The sequence below is a fragment of the Hemiscyllium ocellatum genome, chromosome 12 (assembly GCF_020745735.1).
Source record: "Hemiscyllium ocellatum isolate sHemOce1 chromosome 12, sHemOce1.pat.X.cur, whole genome shotgun sequence".
NCBI classification, from domain to species: Eukaryota; Metazoa; Chordata; class Chondrichthyes; order Orectolobiformes; family Hemiscylliidae; genus Hemiscyllium; species Hemiscyllium ocellatum.
The window spans coordinates 86,774,620-86,790,730 of NC_083412.1; the positions used below are offsets into that span (position 1 = coordinate 86,774,620).

At 42.2% G+C, this 16,111-nt stretch overlaps 1 protein-coding gene across 1 annotated transcript in view; it reads left to right on the forward strand.

Moving 5' to 3' along the window:
* Positions 1-7,503, forward strand: part of LOC132821193 (pneumococcal serine-rich repeat protein-like) — an 83,757-nt gene extending 76,254 nt beyond the window's left edge. The window contains exons 12-14 of the mRNA XM_060833837.1: positions 685-797; positions 4,295-4,487; positions 6,741-7,503. Of these exons, the coding sequence (XP_060689820.1) occupies positions 685-797; positions 4,295-4,487; positions 6,741-6,979 (545 nt within the window). The 3' untranslated portion in view covers positions 6,980-7,503. The remainder of the gene's footprint in view (positions 1-684; positions 798-4,294; positions 4,488-6,740) is intronic.
* Positions 7,504-16,111: the final 8,608 nt, after the last annotated feature.

Genomic DNA, 16,111 nt, shown 5'->3' on the forward strand with positions numbered 1-16,111 from the left:
CCTCTCCTTATAACTCTAACCATCCAATCCCAGCAATATTTGGTAAATCTCTTCTGCATCTTAATAATACCCTTCCTATAACAGGGAGACTAGAACTGGAGAAAGTAATCTAAAAGAGGTCTCTTAATCCAGTTGTGAGAAGAGGTTCCACATGTTAATACAATATGCTCGATTATATGACATTTCTCTTGCATATTCATTGGTGCCTGTTCAGTTTAAACAATTGACGTCACATATAAAGCAATATAATTTAATGACAGCCTCATTTGCAATGACTAAACACAAACTTTGCCGACAATAAAAGCAATAGCAAGTGGAAGCAGATCAAGCTGACATTATGGACAGAATTGAGATTAGGGTGGTGCTGGAAAAGCACAGCAGGTCAGGCAGCATCCGAGGAACAGGAACTGAGTTTATGTTTCAGGTCAAGATGATTAGCTTTTGTGAAAAGTCACTGAATCCAAAACATTCGCTCGGTTTCTCTCTCCACAGTTGCCACTGGGCCTGTAGAGTATTTCCAGCAGTCCTTGTTTTTATTTGATATTTCTACCAGTATTTTTGTTTTTGTAACAGGACAATAGGGTGGGGCAATTTTAAAACAAAATTTCTTATTTCAACCTCTGATCAATTTGTTCCATCTCAAATTGAGTAATAGCAATGATCGGTTGATTATTGTTTTTCTAGCCAGGAGAATGTTCAAGACAATCATTACATTAAAGTCCAAGACATTCACCAATGACCTAAGAAATCCAGGAAGTGAAGCCTACAGTAGTTTATCATCTGAAATTAGAAATGCAGTAAGTGAAACAACTTCTTGCTTTGTTTTCCTGTCAGTAAATCTGTTTCACCGCTCAAATGATGGAATTATTCAGATAGGATTTAGCCAGAAGAGATTGGCTGGGATGGGGAAAGTTGGAAACAGGTTGTGGAGGAAAGGAGGAAGAAGGAATGTAATAAATTTGTGATTTCATACAAGATGTTGGCGAGGCCATATTTGGAGTACTGCTTGCAGTTCTGGTCACCCTATTATAGAAAGGAGGTTATTAAGCTAGAAAGAGTGCAGTTAAGAGGAGTGACCTTACAAGAGGTATATAAATCTTGAGAGGCGTAGAATCAGTCAATATTGAACAGCTTTTCCTCATGGTGGGGAGTCTAAAACTAGAGGGCATAAGTTAAAGGTGAGAGGGGAGAGATACAAAAGGGACAAGTTTTCCACACAGAGTGTGGTGACTGTCTAGAATGGACTGCCAGAGGTAATGGTGGAAGCGAGTACAATTTCATCATTTAAGAAACATTTAGACAGGTATATGGATGGGATAGGTATGGAGGAATAGGGACCAAACGCAGGCAAATGGGGCCAGTATAAATAGTGAAAACTGGGTGGCATGGGGAAATTGGGTTGAAAGGCCTGGTTTTCATGCTGTAGCCCTCTATGACTCAATACAAATGGCTTTTATTTCATGTGAATGTTGCATATGTGTACTCTTGGATGTCGTAACGCTTGTATTCATTCAGATGCGTTTAATCATCTGAAGGGCATCACTGATCAGCTTATTAAATAGGGAGGGAAGGTGGTTAATGGAGTAAAGGGTTAATGTAAATCAACCAGTGATACACCTGATAATGTATTTACGATATAGAGAGAAGAGTCTCTGAGGTAGAAACTGAGAAAGGAGTAACATTATGATAATGGATACAGGGCGAATAAAGAGCTGGAATTACTTAATTATGTCTCCATCCAGACAAGCATTACCAGCTGAATCAACACTAAGGAGACTGGGACAAACCAAAGCTAAGATAAAAGGCAGTTTGGATCATGGTGCAGTAATTCCTTCCATGGCCAATGCATTCCAAACCCATTAATACCAGCAATACTTGCCCAGTAAGCAAAGAGAAATGGAACTTTGATCTATGTCATCAGAGTCAATAGGTGAGGGAATTCCTTTTGGATTACTAGCACAAGGAGGGAGTGGAGGTTCGGAGTTTGAGCCTACATGTCACATATGCTGATTTCTTTTAACAATTAACTTCTAAAAGCCATAAAATGTGAAGCTAACCAACAGCTGAAACTCAATTTGTTGTCACTGTATTATTTACACTGTAATAAACATAATGGTGATAAAGCTGGGATGGTCAGTTAGATAGATTAATTCATCCTTAATATATTGTTCAAGCCATATAAAATTAAACTTGCAGGATAAGTAACTGCATCTAGTAGCCTTTTTTATTCACATAAATTCATTCAACAATGTTCTAGGATCAGAACATGGGTGGCACAGTGTGGTTAGCACTGCTGCCTCACAGCGCCAGGGATCTTGGTACAATTCCAGACTCGGGCGACTGTCTGTGTGGAGTTTGCATATTCTCCCCATGTCTGCGTGAGTTTCCTCCGGGTGCTCGCACAATCCAAGGAAGGTTGGGTAAATTGGCCATGCTAAATTGCCCGCAGTGTTCAGGGATGCCCAGGTTAGGTGCATTCATCAGGGGTAAATGTAAAGTAATAGAGGAATGGGTCTGGGTGAGATAGTCTTCCTAGGGTCCGTGTGGACTTGTTGGGCCAAAGGGCCTGTTTCCACACTGTAGGGATTCTATGACTCAGAAGCAAATCCTTGTCAAATTTCTGGTGGTCTCCGAGGATAGGTTCTACCTAATGATCCCCAAACCAGCTGAAGCTGGGAATGTGTTCACGATCAGAGAGAGCAGAGAAAGCTTTTTATCTCAGATATTGTTTGTGCAAAGTCATCCCAATCTTTATTTTGTGTCATTTGAAAACCAGCTGTTCTTGAAAATCATGGATGCTGCCCTGCTCTCAGTAAGAGGCCTGGAGAATGTGAATTGTTCTGAAATTGTTTAGAATAAAGAGGCTTTCTTCAAGGCAGCCTCTGAAGGTAGACCCTTTGAACAGATTAAAGAAAGGGTGACCATCTATTGAATGATCCTTCCCCAACACCTGGGCCACCCTAAGTTGAGCAGGCCTCAGACATCTAAAAGGATGGGCATAGTCTACTTTAGATGTGGAGACTGAATAAATAGGAATGGTCCTCCTATCTGCGCCATATCCCTGATGTGCACTCCCTGTGTCAGTGTAGTCTCCCTTGCAGCTCCCCGCCCTTCAATCCCCACCTCTTCCCCCACCGCTTGGTGTTTACTTGAGGATAGCCACTGATGAAATGAACAGCTTCTTAAAGTAGTTGAGTTGGGATAGCTGCCTATCTTCACACAGAGGACAGGAGCAGTTTAAATTCTTCCCTGCAAACTTTTCAAAGTGGAGATCACTGAGTGCTATGTTTTGTCATATCAAGTGCCATAATATCACCCATAGAGAAACCTTCGCTCATCAAAGTCATTAAACATTATGTCTTCTTCTGAATAATTGTCTTCATTTGAAAGTGTTGAAGAAACCCAGCAGGTCTGACAACATCTCTGAGGAGAAAAACAGATTTAATATCTTTTGAGCAATTAAACGTAATTGCATTAATAATGAGGTCTGGCCTATGAAACAGCAGGGAACAAACTCATGGGATTCTGTTGTGTTCTGTATTGTTTGCGGAAATGGTATTTTGGTTTGAACGTAGAAAAGATGTTGGAAATAATCTGGAATCGTAACGTGAGTTCAAGCTCATGTAACTATTCCAAAATATTCTGCAGTGTCAGTGAAGGCTTTAGATGGGTAGAATTATACATGTATGGAATGAGTTGTCAGAGGAAGTGGTGGAGGCTGGAATACTTACAACATTTAAAAGGCATCTGGATGGGTACATGAATAGGAAGAGTTCAGAGGTTAGATTAGATTACTTACAATGTGGAAACAGGCCCTTCGGCCCAACAAGTCCACACCGACCCGCCGAAGCACAACCCACCCATACTCCTACATTTACCCCTTACCCAACACTATGGGCAATTTAGCATGGCCAATTCACCTGACCTGCACATCTTTGGATTGTGGGAGGAAACCGGAGCACCCAGAGGAAACCCACGCAGACACGGGGAGAACGTGCAAACTCCACACAGTCAGTCGCCTGAGTCGAGAATTGACTCAGGCGCTATGAGGCAGCAGTGCTAACCACTGTGCCACTGTGCCGCCCACAATGGGATATGAGTTAAATTCTGGCCATTGGGACTAAGTTAATTTGGAATATCTGGTTAGCTTGGACGAGTTGGACGGAAAGGCCTGTTTCCATGCTGTATAGCTCTATAGCTGTATGACTCTAATTAGATGACATCCATTCTTATAACTATGTTAGTTGATGTCTGCTTACACAAGGAAAGTAATGCTTGCTTTTCTTCTTTGTAGGTTGTATCACCTGTACGAACTACATTGCAGGATAACACGTTTAATATCACCATCTTTGGTTTTCAAAATGGTAGCGTGGTGGCGAATATCTTGTCTTCCTTAAATAATCCTTCAATCACAGCTGCTACCCTGCAAATGGCCATTGCGAGTGCAATCCGAACAATTGATCCCCAAGCTTCTGTCAATGTCACAGGTAGGATAATGATCATCATGTTGGCCATTTTTAACATTGTGCTGTTTTAATTGCTCACCTAAACCATGGTTGTGGGATGCTGTTCAACTGCTTGAAATATGGTTAAGTGGTAGAGGAAATGTTGGCATCTCAGAGATCATTTGAACTCCTTTGGGACCATCTGGACCAGTTTCAGGGCTGACATTTAAAATGGGCATGGAACCACTCACCGTTATAAAATCTCCTGGAAGTACTTAATCCAGTCCAATTCCGGCAGGAAGGATGGTAGCCAGGCATGTGTAACAAGGGAGAGGAAGTGCATTAGTTTCCTGTTGATGCAAACCCTCCTAAGTTCAGTTGGAGGTGGGAAGAGGTGGATATGACAAACCATCCTGCTTGTAATGAATGTCTGACAGGCTCTTTAGTGAATCGATTATCCCCGATCTCATGGGACAAGATGTAGGCTCAGGGAGTCTCCACTGGCTTCCCTGTCAGGTTTGCCTACTGGGATCTCCTGCATCATCAGGGCCTGCTACCTCATTCAGGGCTCTGGCATTGGGAAGGGGATAGGGAGGACTGCTGAGGTCCACGCCTCTCCAATCCAGCCTGTGCACCCTTGTATCGGCATGCCTTGAAAGGTCCACAGCGGTTACACGTGGAAAAAAAAATTCTCACCTTAGTATTCCCCTGTTCTCACCACCTCTGGGATCAGCTGCACTCTGGCCTATTGATCCACCCTGTGTGGAATTTGGTAGGTTCTCAGTCTTCCAAAGTGAGTTACATTGGTGCTTGACCCACGGAACTTAGAGACAAATTCAATGACAACCACCTGCTGAAGGAGCGGCACTCCGAAAGCTAGTGCTTCCAAATAAACTTGTTGAACTATAACCTGATATTGTGTGATTTTTAACTTTGTCCACCCCAGTCCAACACCAGCTCCTCCAAATCATGACCAGAATCTGAAGATACTTTAGCTATAGTGAAGACGGAGACCATTTAGCTCATCTTGTCCATACTGTCTGTCCATGAATGTGAGCCAATGTTTGCAGCCCATTAGAAAAATTTCTAAAATATTAGCTGAACATAAGGAATGATTAAAGTTCCCTTTATTTATCATTTTGTTGTCATTTAGGCTAAGGTTTTTGTCTAATCAAACTTTGGATGGACTGTGGCGTTTCGGGTAGTGTTGCACATCAGAGGGATGCAGTGTGATAAAATGTGATCCCTTTATCAGAAAAAATATGCTTTGTTCTCATGATACACAGTGGAAAGCTGAGGTTTTGTGCAAATGGGCATCAATGAGGCGCATCCTCTGCTCATTCTCATATCAAACTAAATATGGTCAACAACATCTTGAAGCAAAATGCCAATTTTCTCTGCAAGGTTCTATGAGGGATCATGAATGGGGTGATATGACACATGTTACTGTATAGTTTTCTGTTTTCACCATTTATAGGTAGTTCTGAATTTACCATTTCCACAATATGTTGCTGATATTTTGCACATCATGCTGTCTCTTTTGCTTTACAATGAATTCCTTACAGCCTAATTAGAGTAGGTTACAGAAGACATTGCCCAGGATTGGCTACGACTTTGTTGACTGGGAAATGCTATGCCTAGTCAGTAAGCAACTCTTAAATAGCTGCTGTTCTCCATAAGAAGAGAAGAATATGTTATGGCAGTGACAATATAGTGAACGTATTGCTAGTAGCACACTGCAGGCACCTATTAGCCCAATAAATGTAGGAGTAGACCATTCAGCTAATTGAACTCACTTTGCGATTCAATGAGATCATGGCTAATCTGATAATCCTTAACTCCACTTTCCTTCTTTATTCACTTAACCCTCGATTCCTGATTAAAAATCTGTCCAACCCAGGCTTGACAGCCTTCTGTGGTAAAACAAAATCATTAGCCTCTGAGAAAAGAAAGTCCATCTTATCTTTGTCATTGCAAATCGTGCTTTGGTGTTGGTTCTCTACGGTATTACAGACTTATAATGTGCTTCTCTGCAATGCACAGTTCCCCATGTATTACCTAATAAGTAGAAACATTTGACACTCCATTAGTCTTTTGCTATACAATAATTAGCTCTCATGCTATTGTCTATTAACCTGTAGGGAACATATCCTGATTGTGTGCTGTCTTGTTTTGATACAATATGATTCCCTGTGGTTGTTACATCTTGTTGTTTTGATTTGCCTTTATCACATTGTCAGCCCAGTTGAACTGCTGCAGGCCTTATCCTTAATGTCTCAACTTATCCAATTTCAGGAACTCCGCAAGTAACGACTCTGGCTCCCACTATGTCTCAGACTGTGTCCACTTTGCAGACTCCAGCGGATAACTCTGGATTCAAAGTGGCTGTGATAGTGTTGGGAGTCATCCTCGGTGTGGCTCTGCTGCTAATCGTGGCAATAACACTGGCAATGGTTTGCATGAAGAGAAAATCTGGACAGTACCTCATAGGCAGTTCAGATATGCTCCAGAGGTTCAACTATACAAACATGTAGTGCATCACATCCAACCCCCAGTGGACAAATCATTTTCTCAGAGGTTATACAGTTTCGGGAACAAACTTTCTGCAATATCAAAAATGCAGGGAATAGAAACATTATCGGCAAGAAATGTAGTATAATCATTAATGGAGAATAATGATAGGTTCTTGTCTCTCATTCATTTTGATATATTTATATCTAAACAGATTGGGAGACTATATCAGATTTTATTCGTGTTATTATTTAATGGAAATAGGGGAGTGGGTGGAATCCCAACTGACTTTACAGATTAGGAAATAAGACACCCACAAGCCATAACGCTCTATCCATTAAAATTTGTAATGGGCAGGAGCTCTGTGCAACCTTTGAAAGAATTATATTGTACTATTGAGTTCCTCTTTGCACACTAGACATTCAAGTGCACAGGACAAAGTTTCATAATTACAAAGTTTACTATTGACGGTAGCTATCTGTGAGGAGAAAGTGAGGACTGCAGATGCTGGAGATCAGAGCTGAAAATGTGTTGCTGGAAAAGCGCAGCAGGTCAGGCAGCATCCAAGGAGCAGGAGAATCGATGTTTCGGGCATGAGCCCTTCTTCATGAAGAAGGTTCCTGAAGAAGGGCTCATGCCCGAAACGTCGATTCTCCTGCTCCTTGGAAGCTGCCTGACCTGCTGCGCTTTTCCAGCAACACATTTTCAGTATTGACGGTAACTGCACATACCTGAAAATCATAAGAAAGATTTCAGTACTTGACTCATAATATATCTTTGTATTATATTTCCAACTGTTTCAAAATATTTGAAGGTAGATTTTAAACCTGATGTGACCAAAGGAACAGGTTATGGAAATTGTGCTGGGAGGGTGTTCTCTTGCATTAGGCCTGTCATCTGTCATTCTTTTACTGTTGGAGCACTGATAGTTTTCCAGAATTTTCTAACTCTGAGAGACTGTGTGGTGCAGAAGGGGTAAATGGGGTGGTAACTGTGCTAATTCCAGCAGGTGTACCCAATTTACATAGCTGTGTGTGCCATTGTACTTCATGCAGTGCTCAAAGTTAGCGTTGCGCCAAGGTTGCAGGGTGAGGTACATAAAATGAACTGAAGCATCTTGAGTCTACAAAATGCTTAAATTCTCAGGTGTAGTCAAGGTTTGCCAAATGTTTTGTAATGTTATGATTTTTGATGATTATGCCAGAAGCAATTCTTGTAAGGAGAATGATCAACCTCAAGATTTGTCTACTTCTTTGTGCCAGTTGAATACAAAGGTCACATTGGATGCTTTGGCCTGTGTTTCTTGCACTGTTTCTGAAAAGAAAATCCTGTGTATTTTTAAAATAAAAGATTGTGAAAATGTACTGCGCTTTAAAACATTTTGGAGACAATGTTTCCTCAGGCCACTATAGGCAGAAGTGTAACTGGCAAGGTTGTGGAGAATTAAAATTGGCAAGTCTTTAAGAATATGAGCCCACAGAGCTGCTTCCCTCCCCATGTGAAAGGCTTGTGTTCTTCAACTTAATTGCCAGAATCTGCCCCCACTAATTTCCAGATCTTTGAAAATTAACTCACTGACCTTGGACTTTACTCATCTTCAGCTGCACTTGACTGCGGTCAGCCTCCACAGCAGCACGGGAGCAACTTGAGCTTGAACCCCTGATGAGCAATAGGAGAAACACCAGCAGCAAAGGAGTCAAATTCCCTTTAAATAGAAATCCTTTTGTTTCAGGGCTGTGTATGTCCTCATCACGCCTGTGTATTGCGAGTATTCCACAAAGTGGGGATACTCAAGTGCAGCTCATTGCAAAGTTAGGTCAGCTCATCAGTAGGCTCCAGACCACTCACAGCCTCCCCCTACTGTCAAGTAAAAGCAGCATTGTGAACTTCAAATTGGCATTATGTTGAATCACAGTGTCGAGCAATAACCTAATTACAGTGAGTGAACATAGGGAATCTCAAATATTTTCATCTATCTCACACTTCAGAAAATGATGCTTAAATTTAGGAAATAAGCTACACCCAGATTGCCTTTTAAATAAAATGCCTTGCAATCATCTTTCTGCAATAATTAAATGATAATGGATTATGACATTACATGATCTAATAGATTAGGTTACAATAAATCATGATTTAAAAACAACTTTGTTAGTATCCACAGGCAGCAATATATATAGACTAATGGAGGAGAATGAAGCCATGCTCTTTATTAATATTCTATGCACTGTAATTATTTATTCAAATGTTGAAATAAACTGAATATGTATTACTTTTCCAGGTCTTTGAAATTATTACCATGTCCTCTTCTATAAATAAAAGTATATTACTTATCAAAAATTATGGAGTTTCTATGTATGATTCCATTCAAATGCATCATTCTAACACAATTTTTTTTCTATTCACCCATGAGATGAGAGCGTTGCTGGTTAGGCCAACATTATTGCCCACCCTGAATCACCCAGAAATTAATCGAGAGTCAACCACATTGCGGTCCACGTCGGCCAAGCCACATAAGGATTACAGATTTCCTACCCTAAAGAACACCGGTGAACCAGATGGGTTTTGCTGATAATTGACAATGGCTTAATCATTATCATTAGATGCTCAATTGCAGATTCTTTGTTGAATTAAAGTCCCAGCATCTGCCATGGCAGGATTTGAACCCAGATCCCCAGCACATCAATTAAGTTTCTGGACTAATAGTTTAGTGACAATGCCATTAGCTTGTTCAAATATGTGGAAACGGTGAAGCCAATTTACCCATGAGATCTGGCTTATTCAGCCTTGAGAGTGTGGTGCTGGAAAAGCAAATCTGTTCAGTCAGCATCCAAGGATCAGGAGAATCGATATTTCGGGCATAAGCCTTTCATCTGGAATGAGGCTTGTGGGTTGGTGGGGGTGGGGGGGGTGGGGAGAGGCTGTGAGATAAATGGGAGGGGAGGGTGGGGCTGGGGTTAAGGTAGCTGAGAAAGTGATAGGTAGATGCAGTTGAGGGAGAAGGTGATAGGTCAGGGGGTTTGGAGCGGATAGATGGGAAAGGTGATGGACAGGTCAGGAGGGTGGTGCCTAGTTGGAGGTTTGGGACTAGGATAATGTGGGGGAGGGGAAATGAGGAAGCTATTGAAATCCACGTTGATCCCCTGTGGTTGCAAGGTCCCAAGGCAGAATATGAGGCGTTCTTGCTCCGGGTGTCATGTGATAATGGTTTGGCGGTGGAGGAGGCCCAGGATCAGCATGTCCTTGACAGAGTGGAAGGGGGAGTTGAAGTGTACAGCCACGGGGCAGTGCGGTTGGTGGGTGTGGGTATCCCAGAGATGTTCTCTGAAATGATCTGCAAGAAAGCATCCTGTCTCTCCGATGTAGAGGGGACCACATTGGGTCCAATAGATGCAGTAGATGACATTGGTAGAGGAACAGGTAAATTTCTGTCGGATGTAGAAGGATCCTTTGTGGCCCTGGATGGACATGAGGGGAGTGGTGTGGGTGGAGGTTTTGCATTTCCTGCAGTGGCAGGGGAAGGTGCCAGGAGTGGGGTGTGGGCTGGTGGGGACCTAATGAGGGAGTTGCGGAGGGAATGGTATCTCCAGAACACTGATAAGGGTGGGGAGGGAAATATATCTCTGGTGTTGGGGTCCATTTGGAGGTGGCAGAAGTGGCGGAGGATGATGCGATGTATGCAGAGGTTGGGGTGGAAGGTGAGGACCAAGGAAGTTCGGTTCTTGTTGCATTGGGAAGGGTGGTGTTCAAGTGCAGTGTTGCATGAAGTGCGCTGGAGGGCATTGTCAACAATGTGGGTAGGGAAATTGCGATCTTGGAAGAAGGAGGCCTTCTGGGATTTTCTAAGGTGGAATTGGGTTATCCTGGGAACAGATGAGGTGGAGGCAGAGGAATTGGGAATTGTTTAGCATTTTTTACAGGAGGTAGGGTGGGAGGAGGTGTACTCTAGTTAGTGTGGGAGTTGGTAGGCTTCTGGTAGTTATCTGTGGTTAGTCAGTTACAGGAAACAGTGCCATTCAGCCTTGTTGCAATTAAGCAGGATAGATCTTCGTGCTGGAGGTGGATGCATTCGAGATTACCAGTGGGATGCAAGATAATCTGGATATGCAGGAATGTGGAGCGGAGGTTAAAATCAGATCAGCCATAATCTTACTGAATGGGACAGATTAGGTTTGAAAGATCACTCTTGTTCTATGTTTGTATACTATCCATCCACAGTCAGTATTTCCAGGAACAGACAACCAAATATGGATCTTAAAATTGGAATTATATATTATTGTCACGTGTATTCAAGTAGAAGGATACAGGAGTCCAGTGAAAGGTTTGCAATGTCACTATTCCCATTACCACCCTAGATGTAAAAATGCCTAGGCACAACATTTTAGACACAAAGAGAAAAATAAGGATATAAAGTTAAAAGTTCAATATTGCAATTCTTTTTTAATTGCTTAGCCATGCTGGGCTCGCATTCCACGTGTCCTCAGTGCTGGTCTCAATCTCCTCCGCGTTGTGGTTGATGTGCTTACCACTAACACAGGAGCTGGGAGACCTCAGGCTGCCTGCTCTCTCCGCCACAGATACTGGGGGGAACCTGTATGATCGCTGCACTGAGCTCAATCTCCCCTGCGTTGGGCTAGCTCTCCTCCACTTTAGGCTTGCTCTCTCCCCCCACTCTCTCACTGTCTCCCGCACTGGCTCAATCTCTCCACAGAAGATAAGTAGATTAAAGTTAAAAAAAAAAGTTGTGAAGAAGGAAAAAGAGTAAAAGTGGACAGAGTAGATCCACACAGCACTGCTACTTCCCCGCCATCTTGGATATTTATGAACTAACCAATTCAATTCTGAGAAAATTTCCCTCTGATTTGACATCCCACCAAATGATCAAACAGGGGATCCAAGAGAAAATAGGAAGATTGGCTTAACTTCCTTGTGTCAGTCTAGGAGCAGTCTGGTGGCCTCGTACCTTCGAGGTCAGGAAGGTTCTTCTAAGTGGGTTCAATTCAGTTGAAAACCGGAACTTATTGATCAAGATTTTCAGTGCAGTGCAGTACTGAAAGAGTGCAGTTCCTGTCTTTCAAATAGGACATTAAACTGAGGCTCCCATTGTTCTATTCCACTATTGCACTATTCCAAAGGAAAACAAATAATAAATTTCCAGAGTCCTGACCAATACTAATTCCTCAAACACCAACAAAAAAACTCATTGCAATAACTTTGCTCTTTGGAAGAGCTTAGTGCAGATCAGCTTCCATGTTTCCTACTTTGCAACAATAACCACGTTTCAAAAATCTTTAATCAGCTGAATAACTCTTTGGGCAGTCTTGCACTGATCTGACAGAAGTTGATAAGATTGTGTATGGCATGGATGGAGTGGAAGGTTTGAGGCTTTTTCCCAGGGTGGAAGGGTCAATTACTAGGGGACACAGGTTCAGGGTGTGGGGGGAGGGATCTAATTTAAAAGAAGTGTGCAAGGCAAGTTTTTCACACAAGGGGTGGCAAGTGCTTGGAATTCACTGCCAGAGGAGGTGGTGGAAGCAGACACAATAGCAGTGTTCAAGAAACACCTGGACAAGTACAGGAATCAGCAAGGAACAGAGGGATAAGGATCCTGTAAGTGAAGACAGTTTGAGTATGGAAGGGCAAAATGTATTAGGACAGGCTTAGAGGGCCGAAGGGCCTGTTCCTGTGCTGCATTGTTCTTTGAAAAGCAATATACAAATTTACATCTTTATTTTCCTTTTTGTTAAACATTTGGAATGAATTGGCCCATATTGCATCAACTGCAACATATCCTCAACATATTTGGAGTTCTATAATGAGGTGTGTTATGGACCAGAGCAGACCCCCTCAATGTATTTTAAGAAGGTAGCCCAGACTCTAACGTTTTCTTATTGTTAAAGACAAAGGTGAAGTGCCTGTTCCAGATGCAATGCAACTAGTCAAACTACTCAATGTTAAACAAAACACAATGTATTCAAACACTGTAGTTAAAATATAGCCAAAGAGGAATTTAGAATAAATTAACTTGATTGGAAAACTTTATTGAATAATCAATGCAGTAACTAATTAACTATTCCAATATAGTAAATCCCATAAACAAATCCTGAAGCAAAAAGGAAAATTCAGACACAGATTCTCACATGCAGTTCTCCAAACTAAAAGGAAAAACCATGAAGACAAAATTCAGAGAGAGTAACAGCCAGGAGACTGTTCGGATCACTGAAGCTTCCAATCTGTTGAGACCCTAATAACTTCTGCTTTAAGCTGAACCTAAAAACCCAGAAATCCTGATCTGTGAGACTGGCTACACCCATTCAGGATCTTTAAAAAAAAATCCACGGCCCCCCAAGCTGCTTACTCCAGAGGTTCTGGTAAATTACTCAGTGCCTCTGCCAAGGTAGAGCACAGAGCAGGCCCTTTGGCCCAAGATGCTGTACCGAGGATTAATCCTAATCCTTTTTGCTTCAGGATTTTTATGGGATGTTACTATATTTGAATAGTTAATCTCTCTTCAAAACAAAAACCAGTGCAAAATGACTTCTGAATGTCATAGCATCGTCACAAGTGAAACTACCCTCATTCTCTACAGTTCATCTCATTCAAATAACCCAGTTACATGGAAACAGCTCATCAATCATCCTGAAGTCTCCTCTGAGAGTTAAAAGCTATATACAGTGAAAGTCTTCCTGCAGAGGTAGGCGATCTGATGCAAGCACAACAATAACAGAAGAGGAGAGAGTCAAGAAAAGTCAGAGCCCAGGCTTTATGAGTGCTGGGGAGTGGCAAGTCAGGGATGATTGGGCTTTGGGGCAGACAGAGGCTGAAGGAAAATTAAGGCAGCCTGCTTGGGTTGGTGTAAAACATTAATTGAAATACAAATTTGCGACATGTTAACTTGTAGATTTCCAACCCATTATTATAAAATTATTAGTTTGAACCCATTTTTACTTTTCCCCTGTTATCCATAGAACATAGAACATAGAAAGGTACAGCACAGAACAGGCCCTTTGGCCCAAGATGCTGTGCCGAGGAATATTCCTAATCTAAAATGAAAGAATCTAACCTACGCATCCCTTATTTCACTACCGTCCATGTGCATGCCTAGCAATCGCTTAAATGTCCCTAATAACTCTGCTTCCACCACCACCATGAGCAACGCATTCTATGCATTTACAACTCTCTGAGTAAAGAACCCCCCTCTGACATCTCCTTTATACATTTTTCCTAATATCTTCAAACTATGACCCCTTGTGCCAGTCAATCCTGCCCTGGGGAAAAGTCTCTGGCTATTGATTCTATCCATTCCACTCATTACCTTGTATACCTCAACCAGGTCACCTCTCTTCCTCCTTCTCTCCAGAGAGAAAAGTCTGAGCTTAGTCAACCTCTCTACATTAGACAAGCCCTCCAGTCCAGGCAGCACCCTGGAAAACCTTCTTTACACCCTCACCAAAGCCTCTGTATCTTTCCTATAATAGGACGACCAGAACTGGACACAATATTCCAAGAGTGGTCTCACCAGGAACTTGTACAGCTGCAGCAAAATCTCACAGCTCTTAATCTCGATCCCCCTGTTAATGAAAGTCAGAACACCATATTCTTTCTTAACAACCCTTAACAATTTGGGTGGCAACTTTGAGGGACCTATGCACTTGAACACCAAGATCTCGCTGTTCCTCCACACTGCCAAGAATCCTGTCTTTAATCCTATATTCAACCTTCCAAAATGCATCACTTCACATTTATCCAGGTTGAACTCCATCTGCCATTTCTCAGCCCAGCTCTGCATCCTGTCTATGGTGCTCTGCAGCCTGCAATAGCCCTCGATACCATCAATAGCACCTCCAACCTTTGTGTCATTGGCAAATTTACTGACATACCCCTCAACCTTTGTGTCATTGGCAAATTTACTGACATACCCCTCAAAAATTACAAACAGCAGAGGCCCAAGGAAAGAGCCATGTGGGACACCAATTACTTCCTGGCAGAATATTTTCCATCTATAACCACTCTCTGCCTTCTGTCAGCCAAGCAATTCTGAATACAGAGAGCCATGTATCCCATACCTCCTGACTTTATGAATGAACCTACCATGGGGAACGTTATCAAAAGCCTTGCTGAAGTCCACATACACCACATCCACTGCTCAACCTTCGTCGATATGTCTCGTCACCTCCTCAAAGAACTCAATATGATTTGTGAAGCATGACCTGCCCTTCACAAAGCTGTGCTGACTGCCTTTAATCATGCTATGTTTTTCCAAATAGTCATAAATCCTATCCCTCAGAATTCTTTCCAAAACCTTGCTGACAACATATGTAAGACTGCCTGGTCTATAATTGCCAGGGATTGTCCAGTGGAACTAAACAGACTAGGAGAAGTTTTAGGTTGCAAGCAAAGACAAGTTTGCAGGTTCAAACACTGTGAGAGTTGAGGATCTTATAGACCCCACCTATTGCACGCCAATCCCTTCCCCCTCCATTCCAATGGAAGACTGTAAAACCAGCTCCAATAATGTAAAACCTGCAATGCAGGAAGTGTAACTTAGCTGCAACATGCTCTTCGAGTCTGTGCTAAATCAAACAAAGAAACAGCTACAGTGAAAAGGAAAGAAAGATTAGATTGGGAAACAGAAACGTGACAGAAAGAGGAAACAAAATGTTTTAAATTTTCCAGCAGTTGGAATCTGAAACAAAGAGACTCCATACTTCAGAGAATCGCAGAGTTGTTATGGTGCAGGAAGAGACTATTCAGTCCATTATTGCCAGCTCCTGCCTTTTTCCCGTATCTCTGCACACCATTTCTATCCGAATGACCAGTTCATGCCCTCTTGCATGTCTCAATTGAACTCGCGTCCACCACATTTCCAGGAAGTACATTCTGTTATAATTACAAGCAGTTCCCGCGGTTGCAAACAAGTTCCATTCTTGAACTGATCGCATAGCGATATGCGTGCAAATTGGCTTACAATGCACGGCGGTATAAAGTTGGTGTTCATAAGTACAGGGAATGTTGGTACATCCCCTGTGAGAAATACAAACTACACCCCTGTGAGAAAGCTGGTAGCCTTACACATCTGCTACAGGATATGCAGGAAAGTGCTTGACCACGGAGTGGAGGGCCCATTTGTTCAGAGGAATTGCAGACATCTGTTCTTA